General features: G+C 41.9%; 1 protein-coding gene across 1 annotated transcript; it reads left to right on the plus strand.

Moving 5' to 3' along the window:
• Window positions 1–15,870: 15,870 nt before the first annotated feature.
• Window positions 15,871–20,647, plus strand: LOC119724545 (ras-related protein Rab-20-like). Its single transcript, XM_038195644.1, has 4 exons — window positions 15,871–16,060; window positions 18,429–18,522; window positions 18,644–18,700; window positions 20,093–20,647. The coding sequence occupies exons 1-4, from the start codon at window positions 16,032–16,034 to the stop codon at window positions 20,582–20,584; spliced, it is 672 nt and encodes a 223-aa protein (XP_038051572.1). The 5' UTR covers window positions 15,871–16,031; the 3' UTR covers window positions 20,585–20,647.
• The last annotated feature ends 1,873 nt before the right edge of the window (window positions 20,648–22,520 follow it).

A 22,520-nucleotide genomic window follows, 5' to 3' on the forward strand; every position in this document is an offset into this window, starting at 1 on the left:
CTTCTGTAGGTTTTATATGAATTAATCCCTAATCCCTATGATCTCAGAATAAATACAAGATTTCTATTGTTTTAGCCACTGTGACCTTGACCCTTAACGTTTCGACCCCCAATGCGATAGGCCTATTTGGATTACCAAGAACGATCCACAAACCAAATTTGAAGTTCACATGTAAAGTATTTCTCAAGTTATCCCGCTGACAAAATTTCTTTTGTTTTAGCCACTGTGACCTTGACCCTTGACCTTTTGGCCCCAAATGCATTAGGCTTCTCAGGATTGCCAAGGACAATCCACAAACCAAATTTGAAGTTCATATGTAAAGTATATCTCAAGTTATCACGCTGACAAAATTTGTTTTGTTTTAGCCACTGTGACCTTGACCCTTGACCTTTTGGCCCCAAATGCATTAGGCTTCTCAGGATTGCCAAGGACAATCCACAAACCAAATTTGAAGTTCATATGTAAAGTATATCTCAAGTTATCACGCTGACAAAATTTCTTTTGTTTTAGCCACTGTGACCTTGACCCTTGACCTTTTGGCCCCAAATGCAATAGGCTTCTTAGGATTACCAAGAACAATCCACAAACCAAATTTGAAGTTCATATGTTAAGTATTTCTCAAGTTATCGCGCTGACAAGATTTGTCCGGACACACACACACACCCACCCACCCACCCACGGAAGGACAAGGCGGAAACAGTATGCCCCTTCGGCTTCGCCGCGGGGCATAAAAACCTAAATAATAACACAAACGGGTGGATCTGGCTTTCAATTAACTGAATTCATCAGATAAGAATATTCTTGTCTTTTTCACTTTAATATCCCAATTTTATTATAATTAAGTTAAAAAATGCAGTCATAACACTTTTCACCTCTTGTGTCATTTTATTGGCAAAATTTAACAGTTGCTCTTCATTCTCTAGCTTACACCTGCTACTAAAATCAGAAACAAATAAATCAATAAAAATGTCAGGCATGGAAAAGATCCTTGCTGATCTTGTTGGCGAACTGGGAAACCAGGGATATCAATTAAGTTCACCATAAAGACAATAAGCAGGGATCGTTCACCAGACTAGATGTGCGAAGGGTGCTTGCGCTGGAGCCCCAGCTAGTGCCCGCTAGTTTCCGGATGATGTTTACTCTGGATTTGGTCTTATCAGCAACCCTTTTCAAGTGTTCATGATATGTAATAAGACTGCGGTCTAATGTTACCCCAAGATACTTGGAGTGCTTTTTATTCCTGACTGGTTAGCCACAGAAGTTCACCTGGAGTTCTGCGACTTAAATCACGCAATCCCTTTTTGATTTCTGCAGGCACATTAGATGAAGCAGGTTTCAACTCTAAAGTGGCCTGGCGCAGTCTCTGGGAAAACGTGGAATACACCAACAAGGACCTGGTACGTGATCCCACCACCGTAACCCCTGGTTTCAACCTAGACAGGTGAGAGTGGACCACTCTCAACAGGATCCGCACTCTACATGCCAGGTCTGCACACAATCTACATAAATGGAAGTTCCGGGACAACCCGGCATATGTGAGTGCGGCCATCCAGATCAGACCATCTCACACATTGTGAATGATTGCATGCTGACAAAGTTCCCAGGAGGCATCAAGGACATCCACCTTGTGACAGACGATGCCCTTACCTGGCTCTCCTTGGATCTGTCAATAGTATACGCTGCTGCACAATCATACGCAAGAAGAAGAAGACCGGGCCTGCGGCGCGGCGCCCGCGCCTCGTGCACGTGCACGCTTGATTGACAGGTGAGCGATCCCTGCATATTGCTTCGTATCCCGTCAGGTATTGCGCGAGGTTATAGTTGGACCAAAAAGTTGCCAAGAAGCCTCCAGAAAGTATCGTAAATTACGCAGCAACTGGGCAACTGACACTGGAAGCAGGTTCTGAGTTTGTTATTAAGAGGGTGAGTGTATTTTCAAAGCATAAATAAACTGGGTTTGAAGTCGGAATATGGAAATAACTTTGCAAACATGTTCGTTTAGTTTTAGTGTATGGTGGATGTGTGGCCTATGTTTACGGAGGTAGTCCAGTAAATTGGCCACATTTATGGGGCTACTTATGGACCAAAAGGATACAACAAACGCAAGCCGTCCTCCCCACAGGATCTAGGATGTGACATGAAACAGCCGTCAATCTGTCCAATCGACAACCATAATCATATGCATCACATGAAGCAGACGGGTAGCTTGGAGGGCTCCAATTATTTGGCACACAAGTGACCCTGGGTACTTGTCCAGTTAACGTTAAAATCTAATTTGTTACGTTCGTATGGGTCTTCATTTTCGGCAAATTTCTTCAAAATGGCACATCCTGAACACACGTGAAGGCAAATATAGAATGGTATTTACTTAATCTGCATACGAAATTATGTATGGCAGATCGATTTTCGCTAGGTTCGAAATGATAAGAGCATGGCGTTGTATACAACGCCACGTTCACGGGTCTAGGCTGGATCTGGACAGTGATTGTGTAAACCACCGAACTAGGGCCTACTGCATACGAATCACGTTTGTCTCACGGTCACGAAAATACCACATTTTCCGGTGATCGTGAAGTGTAGGGCCCCTGTTTTGTTTTGATCAAATTAGAGTCATATTTGTTATTGCTCAAAAATCACCTTTACAATCATAAGCAGGCTATTCTCATTTCTAATGACACCTGTTTTGCAATTTTGAACAGAATCTTGGGGTAGAAATCACGATTTTCCTGCGCAGTTTGTGCCTTGCGATTCAGCGCGCTGTGCGTGCTCACGCCGTCACGGTACATCGCGCGGTGATCGCCATCTTTATTTTTGGGTCGCGTGTTGTCGCCGCGCTGTCATCGTCATTTTACCCCCAAATTTCCCTTAAAAATCAAAACCCTGCCCTCTATCTATGACATACCTGTTTATTGAGGGCACAGTTGCGAATGTCGCCAACTAGTTTGGTAGGTCCAATATTTTTAAAGTGGATTTTGTTCCCTTATGGGAACCGGGCCCTACACTTCACGATCGCCCAATTTCTCTCACAAAACGATTCGATTAGGCCTATATGACACAGCAATACTCACTTGGAAGTTTCTTTAAGATCACCGTCCCACAGTGTTATACCAGTCAGGAGCATGGCAAAAGCCATATGCTCCCTACCAAAACGAGAGAATTTTCTGGACAAAATATATGTTGGTCCCCTCGAGCCCACAGGCACACGACAATTAACGACATGAGAAAACTTTTTACAAGTGCCGCCTTTGCGCGGGACTATGGTACTACATGTATGTATACTGCGCAATCACCTTGCCAAACTTTTGGACGAACAACAACTGAGGGCGCACTTGGTCTCCCTACATGAAGAAACACGGACTCGGTATCGGAGAGACAGACAAGACAAAAGTGACACGACAAAAGCTGACAGCAAAAAAAAAAAATACAAAGCAGGAATGCAAAAATATCTCAAAGATGTACATCGCCCTGGCTGTTTTGTAAACTGACATGATGCAGCGAGTGAAGATGCGATATTTTTGCCCTTAAATTTAATTCAACACCGCCGAAACGGTTTTGTGCATCATTATTATTAAAAACACGCAGGCTGAATTAACTCATCACATTTTACAGACCGGGGAGGTAAGGGGGTGTTTCATTCGAAACACCACTCTGAAACCCCAACCCCACCCAAGCGTACGGTCCTGTATATACTTACGGCTCTGCGATTCACAGAATAATCCGATGAATTCAGGAGCACAAATACAAGTAAAATCGGCGGAAGAATTAACACAACTTCCTCCATTCCAGCAGGGGTTACTTGTGCAGGGATCATCTGTGGCAAAGAGTATATCAAAATTCATATGTCTTCATGAATATTAAATCAGAAACATGTACCACATCATAACCACACCCTTCCAATAAACTGTAAACAAGGAAATTAATGTGTTTGACCTTATACCCCTTCGGTGGTTCGGCCCTTATTGGGGAAATAATGTACATGTATCTCCGAAAGCGTTTTCAAAAAAAAAGTCCACTTGGGGGGTTGAGCTAGATAATTAAACTCTTCGCTCGTACCCCCCCCCCCCCCGGCCTGCAAACAGGGCGCTGGGAAGGGCAGATGAGCTTCACAGAATCTTGTGAAGGAAGAGGGGATGGCATTCTGGGTAATTTATCATGACCTATGTGTAAATCATCTAGCTGCAGCTGTAGACCGCCAACCTCGTCCCCAGGGTGTCGAACAGTACGCGCCCATACCTGCTCTCTCACCCTGGTATTGGATCATTTGCATGTGCAAGATTTTTGAACGCGTATGCAAATGAGGAACAGTCTGGTGCCTGGATATGCGTTACATTAGCGTTTGTTTTTGTATGCGGTGTCTGGGGCAAAAACAGAGTCAATTCGTCGCAGCGCGAGCACGGCGTGAGTTACGAAAACACGATATTTTAAATTAAACTGTTACGATCTTATCTAATCGAGACAATATGCAGTATTATATTTTCATATTAATATGAACAAATTGGAAAGGAAATTAGTATTTTCGAGAAGGTGTGGACGAGTGATACCGAAAACACGTACTGCACGTTGTGAATAATAACACAAAGTACACGATAAAAATCCATTACTAGCCAATTGCGGAATCGAATCAGGATGCAGGAAGAAAGTTTCCTATCCAGGGCTAACTATAGGAAACGAAGTTGGAAATAAAGTAAGCACTGGGGATGAGGTTGGTAGACCGCAGTTATAGCCAATGCGCAAAAATACTATCCGAAAAGTTTGCCAAAGAAATGCATACACACGGGATGTGATTTCCTTTTCATTGCGGACCATGGACAAATTTTGAGCGTCGAATTATTACAACTATTAGGGACTATTACAACTGTGTATTATTAATTGAGTGATTGTGTATATAAAGATTATAATTGAATATTTGATCATAGAAGAATAAGACCAATTATTGATCGTCCTTGGAAACATTTGTCTCTGTGATAATTATTTGGATCATTGTGAAGGTTATTATAATAAATTAGTGCTCTGTTTACATTCAAGTCAAGCAATCCTAGAACGGTGGTAAATTTCTACCAAACGAACTGCCCCTAGGCTAAGTCCGCCGTTCGTTATTTGTCCCCCTTGCGCCCCCCCCCCCACCCCTTGAGTTTAATAAATACTTTTGTGGGACAATAGATGTTGGTTGAATCCTGGGATAAATACGACCAGTCCCTTGGGTTTCCCTCCAACCCCCGAGTCCGCCACAGTATATACAATGTACTAAGCAATATGACTTCTTTTTGCGGCATTAGAATTAATGCTCTACTTACGAAAAGGTGCGGTGTTTTTTCCTGTTTAATATAATAGGGTGTACTGAATTTCAATTGAGTTTGAATTTAAAAAAAAAAGTCCAAAAATATTTGCCCAACCTAGAAACGGATTGACATTTTCATTACAAATTGCTGAGTTATGATGAATCAACATTTGGTTGGTTTTCATTCTTCTGTTCTGGGTTTCTTCTGTGATGTTTTCTTTGGTTTTCCTTCTTTATTTTTTCGATACAAAGCAATTGTGAACAGTATTCTCAACAAGTTTCACTAAGGGGCCATTCAGCATTTTCAATGTTTTAAAATTTCGACTTTTTTTCCAAATTATTTTGACCCACCCACCCACCCCTAATTTCGATTAATAAAAAACTGAACATGTACATGTACATGCACTTGCATGTACATGTACTTGAACACCATGTACATGTGTGTCTAGTTCAGTGACGGCGTGAAGTTTTCGGTCTTCCTCTTTTATGTGATAAAATATGTGATACCTCACCAACAAGTATCTTTTAACGAAATTCAATCAGAATATTTATCAATTTTTTGTAAAAATGTTTAGTTGTGTTACTTGTTGGTGTCCCTGCCACACTGTACGATGGTGTAGCCGTGCGTTATGCACGTGGATTGTTTACTTTCGTTATGACGGGGACTTTACTGAATAGAGTATGGTGACTGTACATAGAAATTTCTTTGAATAAAAGTCGAATCGTTCATTCATGTGCACTTGTTATGCAAAGCAGGGGCAGTGGTTCAAGGATATCTATGTCGACGTGCAAAAAGTGTGCAAGAACGCGACTTGAATGCCTTTATGTGTTCACAACACAACGACGCTGTTTAGATATTTTACTGTGACACAGTGAGAAATTTTGGAATCATAATGGCGTCAGCGATACTTGCTGGGGAGTTCTTGCGTACGACTTTCTGTACTTTGGTACTGTTGTTTCCAGGACAATTGTGTGTACGGTAACCCGATGTACCCAGATTTTTAAAGACGAAATTGCCGACCTCAAACTTGTTAGTGCCATATTTGGCAACTATATGTGCGTTATTAGTTTAATTAAACAAATGAACAGGTTAATTAAACATAGTACCATTGAAGGTACCTAAAAGTAAACATAACAGCATAGAAGACCGACAGACGAACATAAAATGTTACAAAATAAAACATATTTGTCTGGATAATTTTTTAGGGCGTTACCGGCAAGTTAACACAAACTTGGTGTGAAATAGATCATGGGAGTTACTTCTCTTTGACTTTTCATACAAGTTTACATAAGGCCAAAAAAAAAAAGTCTCCGGTTTCTGGTATGGAACTTGTCCAAAAAGTGGTGCGGCGACGCGGTTTTTTTTTTTTTACCTGACTTTTTTGCTTCAAATGTCGGCTGATGACTGCAAATGGTGCCCAACTAAACTTAGTGCAAATATATGGGAGTCCAGAGAGGCCACATAAAGCTTATTCTCGATCATAACCCCACCCAAAAACACGTTAAAATTGTGCAGCAGCAAAAATCCAGTCAAACCAGTGAGTTTGGCGGTTTTGAGACATCATCTTTCATTGAAAAAAAAACTTTTTCATTTTGCCGACGCGCATGGCTACGGCGACGCGCGCGCATACCAGAAACCGGAGACTTTTTTGGGGGGGGGGCCTAAACTTTAACTGTATGACCTGCAGTGGCGTAGCCACGGGGTGGGGGAGGGGGGGGGCGTGGGGGCGACAGCCCCCCCCCCCCCATGAAACCTTGTCGCCCCCCCCCCCGAGTCGCCTCCCCCACTGAGATTTTGAGTTTCTAAAAAAATTATCATTGATCTACATGACGCCCCCCCCCCCATGAAATGTTCCAGCCCCCCAGCGCCCCCCCCCCTCCCCCCCCCCCCCCCAACTGAAAAATTCCTGGCTACGCCACTGACAGTACATACAGGGGACGAAGTTGGAAAAGAAACACGCATCGCGATATCGGAACGTTTGCGCGTAGTAGTTCAGGCAAGTCAAAAGATCCATCTTTCTTTGTTTTTTATCTTTTTTCCATGGAAAGAGAATTTCGATTTTCAATTATTTAGCTTGACCCACCCACCCATAATTTGGAAAAAAGATCGAAATATTAAAACATTGAAAATTCTGAATGGCCCCTAATGTAGTTAACTTAACGTTTTAATTACCTTGAATTAAAGAAAATCATGCTGGAACATTTAGTTTATCTCATTTCTTTATAATGCACTACGTGAGGTACAAAGTTGACAATTGGTACAAAGTCATGCGATAATAATGCGGAAACATATTAAATTTTCTCAATGAAATAAATAAAATGAATGTTTCAAACAATAATGTTCATACTTCAAACGACGTAATGTTTATGGACGGCGACAGTTAAAATAATGTACTAATACCGGCACCTTTGGTTATCAGTTGGGAAATTTCCCCGTGTGTAACAAATTAAATATCAAGCCCGAACCAAACCTGCTAAAGCTTGTTGTCCTCAAGTTCCTCGCCTGTAGGCCTAAATAAATCCATCCCTTCTCAAACAAGTACCAAGTGGTACAACCCAACTTAGCATCCACTAAACTACTACACACCCAGTGGCACCCAGGAGTTGGTTGGGGGGGGGGGGCTCACATCTTTTTAAATTGAAAAAAAAAAAAATTAAAAAGTTTAAATTGAAAAATATGTTGCACCCCTATTATACTACTCAAAAATAGGCCACATACATGTCACAAAGGTCAAATCCGTGGGACTAAAAAAAAAAATTCAAAAGAAAAAATGACAGCTTCTTGGGAGGGGGGGGGGGCGGCGGGGGGAGCTCAAGCCCCCGATGTGCTGACTACACCAGCAAGAGTCCGGCAGTCTCCTGGTAACGATCAGAGCATAATGTTCGAAACGTCGAGTGATACCAACAAACTAAGAGATATTATTCACATGGTGCTAGCGCAAACCTCCCGTTAATTGATCATGTCCACCATGCAAACCCTTAAGTCTTATTTAACTCTTCAACATAGTTCCCGCCAAAATATCTCAGTCGAAAATCCCAATTGTCGATAAAGCTATAGTCTAAAATGTGGCACGGACACAACAGTTATCAATATTGAGACCCCCATATTTCCCTCGACCCCTTAACCGCTAGGCCATGACACTTCACCCTTATGGTTTCGCTCGTACCCCCCTCCCCCCCCCCCCCCCCGCCCTGCAAACAGGGCAGAGGGGGGGGGGGGGTTTGTACGAGCGAAGCCCAAGGTCATCTATCACTAGATCCTAGTATGGACCATGGGGCATCCACCAGAGGGGGTGTCACTCCGGTGACCTTTGACCACACTTAGATTTAAGTCATGTAAATAAGTGGGGCGCTTTGTGAAAACGTTCGGTGAATACTGCTTAAGTCGCATAATTATATAATAATAATAATTATAATAATTTGGGAGGCTAATCATCCTTACTCGCAGCTGTATGCTGAATTGCGAAGGCTACGAGGCTACAACGTGGTCGGGCCGCTTGCACGTAAAGGCGCATCTAGCTGGCTGCCGGCCACAGCACAGCCTGATTTTTCCGGAGGGAGGAAAACCGGAGGGCCCGGAGAAAAACCCTCGTGGCACAGGAGAGAACCAACGCACAACTCTACTCACATGTGATCCGCAGCCAGGATTCGAACCGCTGTCACCTTGGTGAGAGGCGAGCGCTTTACGCACAAGCCACCCATGCCACCCACATTTTAAGTGGGGTTCTTACATTTTGATGACTTAAGTCGTTTTGTGAATAGGGCCCCTGGCGCTGGCCAGTTTATCGTATTCGACAATATAATGCTGCAGGTGTGTTTACACTATTTTTACGAAGAAGCGGCCTACCTTCAGTTTGAGCTGTGACTGGAAACTTGGCAATCAAATCCAACAGAAAAGCGAACACAATCAACAGGTATGTGTTCACTCCCTTTCCGGTATCCATTCTGGATGTCGAACAAGCTATAAACCAGACGTCGAACAATCTCAAAGACTTTTCTTCTGTCACGTTTATCGGAAAGTAACTTTCTTACTTCTAAATCTAAGATATGATTCGTGCGCAGTCCGGACAGACGGCTATACTCGAAGAGAAAACGTCTCGACAGACTTCGACGCGAACAGGAAATAGAACAGTCCGCACCCTGGCTGTTTGTATGTACTTGGCAGTTGAAAAACGTAGCCCGTCACTTGAAATCAAATCAATAATAAGTGTGCAGGTCCTTTGATCATGTGAATAAAAGCCACCGGTGGGACTGGTTTTGCCAACAATCAAACGGGTCCCGGAAATTCACGCTTCAATTACCGATAAAAATGACATATTTTCACAGCTCCATATTTAGACACGTACACACGTTTATCATCGTCCCCATGGAAAGAAAATCCATCCCATAATTACATATATGTGTTTATGCTTCAGCAAAAAGTGAGCGCCACAGATTTGGCAGGGAACTTTGTCAACTCTAACCATTTGGTTTTTGTGTATTTCCAAACCAGTTTAAGCTGGTAACGTGACATTGAAATTGCCTGCAGGGCCAGCCCTGACAGAGTTGTAAATGGTTACAGACTGCGTTTTTAGGGCCCCGTCTGTCTGCAGTGTATACACAGAAAACTGTATCGAACACATGGAACTGTATCGAAGCATACACAATATTATACCATAATTTGTTGCAATTTTCCCTGCCATCCCTTTTTTAAGAACTGGTACGTTTTGTAAACTTTTTCCCTTTCAATCAAAGAAATTCTTGTATAGTGGACAAACTCCCTTAATTTCTGATCTCGATTAAATTTCATCGAGCAAAAACAAATATTCTTGTGTGCCGCATTCATATCGCTAATAAATGCCTTGAAAATCAGTCAGTTGAGACTCGAAGTTACAACTCAATTACAATTTCTACTTGGTCGTTCTTTATTCATCCAAAGGAGGTTTGTCATTCAATACCAGCTGTAGGCCTACCATTGCCAAATGTATAGTTGATATGACGTTCTGGAATCCTGCATTTTGTTAACAATGAAATTAAATTTTTAGTGGTTTAGTCCCCTCGCTTTCCCCAAGGAAAACATTCAGATGTCTTGGTCAAATGTCTTATACTCGAGGACCGCCACGCCCTCCTGAAAGTCAGAAGCGGACACGTCAAATTTGGTGACGACACTGCTAGAAGGGGAAATGATGGATGGACTTGAAACAAAGGCCACGTCATATGACCGCTTTGGCACGTGCAATTGCAGACCGCAGATGCGCTTCGTGAAGAACATGACAAACACAAACACAAGCACGCCATTCAAAGAAAACAAGAGAAGGTGAACATTTAACAAGGTTTCTCAAATAATGCCTGAGATAAGACTCTAGTCCAGTTCGTGCTCTGTAAAATTCAACAAGCTTTCATAGAACGGTAGACTCCACGATTAGGCAATTTTTGCATGATCGAGATGACTAGACCGTACAGAGTCATCTTAGTACAACAAGTATTCTCAATCACTAACTGACTCACTGACTAACTCATTGACTGACTGTACCTTGAGTACTGGGCAGTGCTGTCGTATAGGACTATCCCTTTAGGCCAATAAATGGGCCAAGTCCGACCCATAGGGTATTAATAGCCATTCTGAATCAGTTTAAAAGAAATCCGTGCACTCTGGGACTAGCTTACTATAGGCTTGCTCCCCCCCCCCCTCCATTTACCTGCAAGGAGTTGGCCAGACAGAAGATGAGCTGGAAGGTAAAAGGTGCTCCTTCGATGGCCAGGAACCCAAAACACCAGGTCAAGCCCATGAGGGCGGAGATTCCCACGGCATTCTGGAGGCGTTTAGAGATCTGTTGTGAGCGAGATGCCTCTTTGACCTTCAGGAGACTGCGCATGACCAAGATGAACGTGATGATGTTGTGGATGAGGATGAGACCAATTGGAGCAAGGAGGCCGAGGTACAGCACAAGACCAGGCTTAAGGAAACAGCTGAAAGGAAATAAAATGTACATGCAAAACAATAGGAAATTTAACGTCTAGCTTCTTTAAGAACAGAGAGAAAATGTCTATTTTGTGATTTGTTTTACTTACTTATCCTCGTTTCTGTAGTGATCAGTTGCTGCAGCCAATCGTCAGAACAATCGGTGGAGATCCCGCAAAAAAAGTGGATGGGGAAAATGTTAACATTGCAAGGTACGTCGTTCATGGTGAGTCATGTCTTAGCCTTTCCACATATGCTAATATTAAATGATGCCGAAGAAATTGAAATAAACTCACCCCAAGCGATGAGGCAAGCCTTGAGCATGTATCGAGGCGTGTCTTCTGGGAACACCTTCACCTTACTGACGTACATGTTCCTGGCTTCAATGGCCATCCACATCATAGTGGACAGAGTTATCATGATAGATCACAGCGCTGCCTGAAAATACAACCAACAGTGAAGTATTTTGGCAAAGAACTTTTTGTTCCTTTCGAATAAAACTAGGTAATCGAAAGGAGATCGGTAATGAACGTCTAAAGAAAACTGCTAAGACACCAAATACGTGTACTCTTACCTGATACGGAGATATTAGCGAGATTGCCAGAGTATGATTGACAATGCACAGCCAAGTTGAGCCAATCTGGCCTTTTACATCCTTCAATGAACAAACCAGGAGACTACATGTACCTTTTATCCAAAAAAAGAGTGGTGCAGTTTTAAAGCAAAGGTAATGAATCTCGAAGAGTTTCACGACGAAACAGAGTTTAATTGAATTCACTCAGCGTTTTCCTACTTTGATATATTTGCTACGAGGATGGCGAAGTTGGTGGCATGGTTGCAGTGACAAGATACTTTTTCATTGGTCAATCCTGCACGCGCGCATCCAGCCGTCGACCAATCACCAACTCCATTTTCCTGACCAAAGTCCCAGGAGACACACTGGGCAGACCGAATGTGTAAATCGTCGGAAGATGATATATGAGTTCACAGGTGACCGTTTGAACGAATGGAATGTGAACAACGATCGTCAGGTGACAAGAAAACAATACACGAATAGGCTCTGCAGAAATACCACCAAGAAGGAGCTGTGTAGGCTGGAGCAACCGAGCAAGGATTTTAAAAAGAAGCAAGTTACCAAGAATTCTATCACGACTGGTTCTGTGATGTTGACAAGTTCAACATAAGATAGTTATGCAACTGAACATCTTTTTGCTGGTTTACTTTCTTCGGATTTGTTCTCGAATGTTTACTCTTTCAATATTTAAAACATTGCATAATTTCATCACTTTGTCGCCTTTATTACCTCCGCCAAGGAGGTTATGTCTTCGGCGTTGGTTGGTTGGTTGGTTGGTCTGTTAACAAGATAAATCAAAAAGTTATGGACGGATTTATACCAAAAAAATACAACAAAAATTAAAACAACAAACGAACCCAAAAAAACAAATAAATAAAAGGAAAAACAAACCTCCAAAAAAATGTAAATTGGAAAACGAACCGAAAAAAAATAAAACGAAAAACAAGCATATGAAAAAAAAATAACGAAAAACGAACAGAAACTATAATGGTGTTCCTAATCTGCCATCTTGCGTCTCGCATCTTGCGTGACATGTGGTGACTTGACCAATGTGTTGCGTTTGTAATATGTATATGTGGAACAAAAATCAACCGTGTACTAATTAAATACAGAGATTTGAGACATGATGACGTTAATATCCAATATTAAATTAAATGTGATTTTTATTGAAAAAGTAAATGATTTGTTTCAATCATAACTCATGAACATAATGTCTCGTAGGCCTATCTCTGTATGTAATTTGAAAACGGTTGGCTGTATCAATTAATAAGCATTCAAGTTTCGATTAAATTTAAAAAAAACTTAATTACTTGGTTCATGATCCGGCGTCGCTGGTCACACGAAGTGACGTAACTGAATTTGTGACGAATGGTACATTCTGATAAGGCATGACGCAATCTTCATTTTCTGAAAATTGGTAGCTAATTAGGCTAATTAAAAATGTTGATCTATCTTTAAAAATCAAAATGGTTATTTCACGAACTGACGCCTCGCGATATACGTCACTTCGTGCGGTACGTAAAACGGCGATGCGTTCGACCCAACTCTCTTTTCCTTGCCGTTGAGGGGGGACTTGTGCACGGATCCCATGGGTTTAGAAAGACTGAAATGATAGTCCTTAAAAAAATCTAATTTGAAAAAAAATGTAAATAGTTCCCCATTAATGCTGACATGTTTTTTCTAAAAAGCAAAATAAAATAGCTTTTCCGGTAACTGAATGGTTGATTGTCAGTCGTTTGCCTTATTTGTGTGTTGTAGTTTGTGATATAAATTCGAATATTTTTGATTTGTCTTTTACTTTACCAGTTTTATTTTTACTTTGAATTAATTAAAACCCTTGCGGACAGGAACCACATAAGGACCCTTGGTTAACAATTAATAAGTACATGTTCCTCCGCCCTTGTACACAACCTGGACATCATAACGTCCATAATTTCCAAGAATATTCCATAACTGAAGTTTTTCGAGGGGGGGATCACTTTCCTAGGTACAAATTATTTTCTCTGTACTGGAAGAAGAGTGTACTGCTCCCCCCCCCCCCCCGTACAAATATATGTGAGGTTTAGCGCCCCCACCCCTTCACCCAGCCTTGAAGAATAATGTCCCATTACTGCAGTTTTTCGAGGTGGGGGTCGATCATCATTTTCCTAGGCACATTTTTTTTCTGTACTGGAAGTAGAGTGTACTGCTCCGCCCCCTCTGTGTACAAACATATGGGAGGTCCACTCCCACCCCGGCACCCACCCCCTTCACCCAGCCCTGATCCTAGGAATCATGCTTTTGTTCTTGGCTGGAACCGCCCTCTGGAATAAAGTGATGATGGATTTTGGCTGGCAGAGATCGAGTTGACAGGCTCCTCCTTGGGCGAACTTTGCAGAGTTTGCTGGGAAGTTGTTCTGAAAATATTCATAGGGTGGAATTTTGCGTCGGGGTGATGTAAATCAAATTAATTTTGCCCTTCACCGACGTATAAACACTGTATACTCAGTGTGTTACCTCCCGAGTGAAAGTTGAAAAAAAATCACTCGGGTGGGACTCGAACACACGACCTGCTTTCTAGTGCAGATGTCTTACCACTCGACCACCGAGCTAACGGGATCGGTTGGCTGGTTCGAATCTGATGTACATAGCATGCGGGTACCGCATAATACTATTCATTTGTGAAATTGTTGGGGACAAATTACCACATGCAGTCAAGCAGATATTACTGAGACAAACAAATTGTATATACACACATATTTTATTGTTTATTTGTTAATTAACTTTGGGATGACGTTGGTTCCTGTCGTAGGACGTTTATATAACATAACCTGGGTTAGGCCAAAAAAAAAGTCTCCGGTTTCTGGTATGCGCGCGCGTCGCCGTAGCCATGCGCGTCGGCAAAATGAAAAAGGTTTTTTTTCAATGAAAGATGATGTCTCAAAACCGCCAAACTCACTGGTTTGACTGGAATTCTGCTGCTGCGCAATTTCAACGTGTTTTTAGATAGGGTTATGATCGAGAATAAGCTTTTTGTGGCCTCTCTGGACTCCCATATATTTGTTAAGTTTAGTCGGGCACCATTTGCAGTCATCAGCCGACATTTCGTGAAGCAAAAAAGTCGGGTAAAAAAAAAAAAAAGCCGCGTCGCCGCACCACTTTTTGGACAAGCTCCATACCAGAAACCGGAGACTTTTTTTTGGCCTTAGGGAGGTTTTGTATAAATATAGTATGCGCATTATTACTCATAGTCTGGTTCCCAGACCAAAAGATTCCGACTATTCCTGATGAATCTTAGGTCAGGTAGCCTCCGGTAATACAATGTATTACAATTTACATCACGTGACTAAAACGGGAGGAATTCCTCCTTTTTCCGAAACTGTCCGAAGGTTGCCGAATTCATTTCGTAGACAATCGGATAGTATTTCCGAGTATAATATGTTTTATTAACTGCTAATTGCTTATTAAAAAACTTAAAAAAAACTAGTTGATAATTAATATCCATTGCTTTTATTTAGAAAACTTGAAATTCAACGACGATTTTGCACTCGGATCGTATACGAGGGGCGAACTTTTTGCTGCGTCATGCACTAGTTTGAATTTGACGACCGTTACCGGCATTTTCCAAAACGCGGCGTGGTCTCAAATTCGGCTCCGCCCGCTAACGGTGCTGTTTGGGTGTCCAACTTTGAAGATTCGAGGTTAAAATTAGTCAATTTTTTTTTACAGAAGTATTAAACTGTATATCATAACTGTATGATATATGAAGCAAGTGATTCATTTTTAAAAACATTATCGGAACATTAAAAGCTTTATGTGATAAAGCGAATTCGGAAACGAAGTCGAGCTTTGAAAAAGGGCCGTCAATGTCGTCATGTTTATTTTGAGCCACGGAGGCTGCCTGACCTACAATTTAGACGTGTAGACGTCGGGGGAAATTGTCAGGTCGGGGAACCAGACTATATTACTCACGCTCGCCACAGTCACTAATCAGTCTGATGTTTATTCATCAAGCACGAGCCCATTGATCTCCATATACACAGCCCAACTTTTAGTGACCTTTGACCGTGTCGATAATGACGTCATCGGAACCTGATTATGAGCATTTTTATCAACAAGCTGCAATATGCTGTGCGAACGTGAGGGGGAAGTAAATTTTAATGAATTTTAGTCTTGAATATGACCGCAAATGGTTGTATATATGATGCTTTAGTGTTGCTGGTTGTCGAGGCTCACGGAAGATAGGCTGGTTGGTCGTAATGTCTGCTGTATCGGAGAAAAGAAGAGCGTAAGTTGGTTCGTAATTCAGTCAAAACTGTACACCGTGCACCGTACACGTACAAAATGTAGTGTGTGCTTGTGGGCAGGTGGGTAGGAGATCATGATCACCTGTGTGTAATTGATTGACCTGTAAACATTGCTGCATTTCACATGATTGCATTGGAATGGTGCGTTAGTATGGAGGATTCCTCCATTGTCAATGATGGCTATACTGTTAAGCATGTTATTGTTAAGGTCAGTTGTGTAGTACTAGTAGCACAGTCATATATATTGGGGGTGGGGGGGGGGGGGGGTAGCCCGACTGCGTCTGGCCGTACAGTACTATCGCAAGCTCTGTAGTACGGCCAGACGCTGAATGCTTCCAAAAAGACTGAATTTTTTTGGCCGCCGATGTAGCGATTTTGCTACATCTTTCGATCGCAATTATCTTTTCATCCAGGACACAAATTTCCAAAGTTAAGGTTCGTAGTCGTAGAGCAACTCATACCTTTTCGAAAAAACGTTGTTTGGTCTCAATATTTTCATCCATCTGGCCACAAGACGAATTTCAGTCATCAGATTCCACAAATATCGTCCCCCATGCGATCCCCCATGCGATTTCAAAATGGCGGCCGCGCTGTAATGTATGCAATATGCAGGCGCGCCCGCGCAAACTCATGAATATGCATAACAGTCTGTGACGTACGACCTCGTGTTTTTGGACGTGCGTGCGGCGGGGCTGTACGTCCAAAAACACGAGGTCGTCACAGACTGTTCATGCATATTCATGAGTTTGTGCGGGCGCGCCTGCATATTGCATACATTACAGCGCGGCCGCCATTTTGAAATCGCATGGGGGATCGCATGGGGGACGATATTTGTGGAATCTGATGACTGAAATTCGTCTTGTGGCCAGATGGATGAAAATATTGAGACCAAACAACGTTTTTTCGAAAAGGTATGAGTTGCTCTACGACTACAAACCTTAACTTTGGAAATTTGTGTCCTGGATGAAAAGATAATTGCGATCGAAAGATGTAGCAAAATCGCTACATCGGCGGCCAAAAAAATTCAGTCTTTTTGGAAGCATTCAGCGTCTGGCCGTACTACAGAGCTTGCGATAGTACTGTACGGCCAGACGCAGTCGGGCTGGGGGGGGGGGTAATTAGGCCTAAAACTTATAAGCTTTTTTTTTTAAACGGCACTTGCACATATCCATCATGTCCATGGTTAAAAGTAGACACTTTTTTTTTCTCGGGGGGGGGGGGGGGAGTTTTCAGGGCGGTACATGTTTGAAATTAAAAAAGGCCACCTGGAACGGCCAATGGCACAAAAAAAAGGGCACCACTTCTTTTTACAGGCATGCATCTTTTCCTCGGATCAGCTGATTTCCTCATTTTTTACTTCCCATGTGTGCCATTGAAAATAGAAAAACACTGTACAAAGTCTGGGAAAAATTTGAATTTCCTCTTTTTTTGTGATTTCCCAGTTGCATGCCTGTTTTTAAAAAGGGCAATTGTTCAGAAAAAAATGGCACTTCTTCAAAAAAAGGGGCACTCTTTCACAAACTATTGGGGGGGGGGTAGTTCAAGCGCTGGTCAAGAAAGGGCATTTGAATGGAAAAGGGCAGTGTTTTCAAAATATTGGGGGGCCGGGGGGGGGGGGGATAAATACCTCTTTTTACCCCCCCCCTCCCCCTGGCCACGCCTATGAACATGGCTATTGTTACGGCAGTCATAACACGATTTTCACCTGCTATCGTTACGGTGTTACAAAATAGCTGTTGCGAATCTATAGGCCTATCATACATCGATAACTACCCGGCCAATCAAACCATTCTTTTTATTTCAGTAGTTTTCATTTTCTTTTTTTGTAGGCCTACTATTAATGCCTTAGAATGAAAATATGCATTCTTAATTCCCTTGAGCATACATGTACCATCTCACAAACATAACTTTGACAATGTTTGAACTTGTTAAATATGTAATGGCTCCCTGTTCCTACATGTACATGTCCTATGAGAAAATGAAACTTGAAATTCATTTCATTCTACTGGACCCGCTAAAAACAGCTAGTGATGGATGCTGAAAGAAACAGAAATGTCATGGAAGGTGCAAAGAGGACAATGTGCATTTGCTCAAAACTGTGTTAATATGAATGGCACAAATTGGAAAAGTGATTGAGAAAATCTCATTTTTTTAAACAAAATACTGTTCAAAATAATAACAACAAGACATTTATTAGAATTCAAGGAAAGAGTGCATAGGCTAATTGAAGTCATTTTGACCAGCATAAACGCTTTTCTGGGAACTTTAAATAAAAAAGAAGAAGAGAGGGGCACGTGAATTGAACTACACGCATGTATCCTGTCACTTCTTTATAAATTTGTTTTCCAGGGACATAAAAGTTGTCATCATCGGTGATGCGTTTGTCGGCAAAACCACCTTCATCCGAAGGTACCTGGAGAGAACGTTCTCTGAGAATTTAGGGGTAAGCATTGAAATTTATTATCATGATTATCCTTAGAAAAAGCAGTACACATGTACACAAATTTTCAAAACTTTTGTACAGAACCTGTCCATTATTTTGTGCGTTGTTTTTTTTCCCCCAGACTGTTGGTGCTGCTTTCTTTCTCAAGCATTGGCACGACTGTAATATAGCGATATGGGTGAGTATCAAGCAACCATTGTTTACAAATAGATTAAGCATGTCCCAGAGGCAAGGGTGCAATTAATCGCTTCTCAAAAGTGGGGGGGGGGACCATACCTTGATCAGAACTTATGCAAGCGCGAAGCCCTTAGGGCGTGGGATTCAGGGCCCGCTTAAGGGGCCCAAAAAAATTTTAATTCTAGACAAAAATTTGATTCTTAGCAAAAGATAATCATTTTAACATCATTTTCGAGGTTGAAGTAATTGAATCTGCTATTATATTCTGAGCTAAAGGCATAGGGTTCGGGGCCCTTTTAAGGGATTGTAGATGCTCTGTGGTACGATCTGAGGCAATTTCTGACCACTTTAACCAACATTTTCTTAGCAAAAGATACATGTACCTTGTTCATGGCCCTGTAAATGAGACACACGAGTTCAAAAATCTGGGGGGGGGGGGGGGTACATCTGATGTTGTCATGTGTTCCCCATCCTTCAAAAAGTGGGGGGGGGGGACCTTTTCTCCTGCCCCCCCCCCCCCCCCCCCCCCCCCAGGATTGACACTCATGCCCAGAGGGCCAGCCTAGTGCCCTGTTTGTAGTCACTGACTGTCCTAAATTATCCTGGGTTCTGCTGGGCAGTGCTGTTGTATAGGATTACCCCTTATGCCAATGAATGAGCCAAATCCTTTCAATTGTGTAGACCAGACGCATGAAAAGACTTCCAGTGAATAGCCATTCCGAATCAACTTGATTGAATTTTGTGTGCTTTGGGACCAGCACTAGGCTTAGGGTCTGTCTCAATTCATATCTGGGACGAGTTCCGGACAAGTTGCGGACATTGTATCAGGTACGAGAAAACTTGCAGGATTCTGAACAACTTCCCCAGCAATCTTCCAGCAGTGAAGTTATCAGTATTGAGGAATCAAGCAGTTGCTGATGAATTTTTCCCCGAAACATGTCCAGGACAAATGCAGACCTTCTTCTGGACAAAGTGAATGATTCTACCCGCAACTTGTCTGGAACTTGTCTCGGATGTGAATTGAGACGCGCCCTTACCTTGTCTTGTTTTCGGATTCTGATTTTTCCGGAGTGCTGTGGCCTTGTGGTCTGGAGCATTGGACTTGTGGTCTGCGAGTAATTCTGCAGGTTGTGGGTTTGAGTCCAGCCCGGGGTTTTGTTGTGTGTGCCCTTGGGCAAGGCACTTTGTCACTCATTGCTTCTCCCCATTGCACTCCCTCAGCTGTCTTGCGCCAAAATGGCTGCATTGAGCTGTATACTCCCCAGGGAGCTGAGATTGTATTTGGAATGTTTCATTGCCCAATGATCAGGGGTAATAATAATCCAAAGTGCTTTGATCTTAGTTAAAAGTGCTGTATAAAAACCTATTGTTATTATTATTGCTGTGCATGTAGGACACTGCTGGAGAGGAGAGATTTTCCGGTCTGAGTTCCTTCTATTGTCGCGACGCTTCAGCTGCCATTGTTGCTTTCGACCTCTGTAACCAACGTTCGTTTGATCTCCTCTCCGAGCGCTACCTGCCGCTTCTCGACGCCGCCAAAGAGGACTGCCTCTTGTGCGTAACGGGCATGAAACTGGACCTTGTTAAAGACAAAGCCCGCGTCGACCGGCATCAAGCGGAGAAATTCGCGATGCAAGTGAATGGCGCGCGGTACAAAGACGCGACCGAATCGGAGGTTCGAAAGCCCTATTTTGAGACCAGCTCGTTGACTGGTGAAAATGTGGACAAGGTTTTTGAATTTATCTTCTCAACACTTTTACCACTTGGGGAAGACGGGAGTATTCAGCACAAGGCCAGCCAGCAGAGCCGGGGAGTTGTGCATGTAGATGCGGACGATCAGTTAGGCAACACCCAATCAGGCAGATCAAGAAGTTGCTGTAAATGAGACTTTTTTGTTTCTGATTTTTAAACATACTTTCATTGTCGAAATTGGTTTGATTTTGTTAACCAGAAAAAACGATTGATCTATGCCAGAAGGAAAGTAACATTGCATGTTTGGGTCAAAATGGAACCATTTTTTTTTCAGCTGAATTTACTAAAACGCAGACAGAGCCCTTTTACTGAAGGGTTTTCTTATCCTACGTTTTTCAATAATTCTACTCCTTTGTTGTTTTTGGCCATTTGAGCAGAGATGGGGTGTGTTTTTGATAGTGAGCCACAGAAAATTATGTTACTTCTCATCTACAGTCGAGTCTCGTTAATTCAAACTCATTCGGACCTAGCCAAATTGTTTGTTATATCAGAATTTTGTATTAAGAGGAACATCAGTCCCATTCATTGTTCACATAAATACACAGTCGGGACTAAGGCTTTATGTTTGTTATAACCAGAATTTTGTATTAACAGAGTTTGTACTAACGAGATTCGACTGTACATGTATTTGCCCAGATATGTGTATACACATCATGAAATTCATGTACACGTACTTAACCAGTTCGCGTCGGAGGACGTAATAACACACACTGGCTGTTTTTATACACAGGCACGGCTGACAGGTTAAAACGTCAAGATTGCCTCGACTCGCCTCCGGGTGACGTCTAAACACGCTAATCCCTCGTGTCTTTTATACGCACACACAAAGTCTGTAAAGTCTGTGGAGGCAGACCGTGTGTTGATCTTGAATTGGCCGCTGTGCACGGCCTGTTGTTCTACAATTTACGCTCCAGTGCACACCTCAGAGTATTGAGAAACATGAGGTTTTGGCAAGAAATATTGTACAAATACTGTTGAAATTACTCTTGTGAATCAGTATTTGTGGCCTTTGGCTGTATACATGTATCCAAACTTGGATTTGGCTGGACAATTTTGCCTTTTACGAAAATCCACATTTTCTGCAAAATAATCCTGGCGCGAAATGGTCAAAGGGAATGTACAACATTTGCTTTTGCTGCAATTATCAGAATAAATGGATTTGGGGGATTAGTATGTTATAGCAAATATTGTTGAAATGACTTGTTTCACATTTTGGGCTTGTAGATGCTAGGAAATCCATGAAAACCAATCATGTTCAGATTGTAGTCTGGTTCCCTGACCCAACTTTAGATGAAACTGGGAGCAATCATGACTTTGGGAAATTGTAAGGTCAAAGGATCAGTCTAGCAGGCTTGTACCCCTTCACAGCTGTGTAATCAATTGCAAAGAAAACGTGGAATAACTAATTATGAAAATTAGGAGCAGTTTTTGAAAAAAGCCAGTTTTCTCTAACGCTGGTCGGCCGAAAAATACCATTTTCTTGAAAATGACAGCACACCAGGAGCCACAACTGTACAGCATGCTTTATGCTGTCATTCCCTAACAACCTAGTGAGGTATTTCATGATTATTTGATCATTTCGTTTTGTGATGTTTGCAAATGTTGTATCTTCCCTTCAAAAGGGGAATAGCGAATGCTCTGGTAGTAAAATGTATTGTGCCTTGAAAATGCAGAAGAAAAATAAGAAGAAAGTGATACAAAAAAAAGTGAACTGAAATGCATGTCATTGTATTCAGGACAATTTATCAAATTATGTTCCAATTATCAACTCATGTACATATACAATGTATTGAGATGTTTTAGTGACTTTTAATTGTACAAAAATTCCATCATGAAAAAAAAAATTAAATTAGGATTTTTTGTAGGTGAGCAATAAAATAAATTGCGATTTGCTTTCCTAATCTATATTAATCTTTTTTAAAAACAACTACATGTTTTTGATGGTAAAAACCTTCATTACTGTCCTTTTACCATAACTATTTTTTCCAAACAATAACACAACTGCATGTTCAGTGTAGTTTGTATTGTAAGTGAATTCTAAATTATAAAATTAGAAAGGTTCCTAGTTT

This window comes from Patiria miniata, unplaced genomic scaffold (assembly GCF_015706575.1).
Source record: "Patiria miniata isolate m_02_andy unplaced genomic scaffold, ASM1570657v1 HiC_scaffold_18, whole genome shotgun sequence".
In the NCBI taxonomy this organism is placed as follows: Eukaryota; Metazoa; Echinodermata; class Asteroidea; order Valvatida; family Asterinidae; genus Patiria; species Patiria miniata.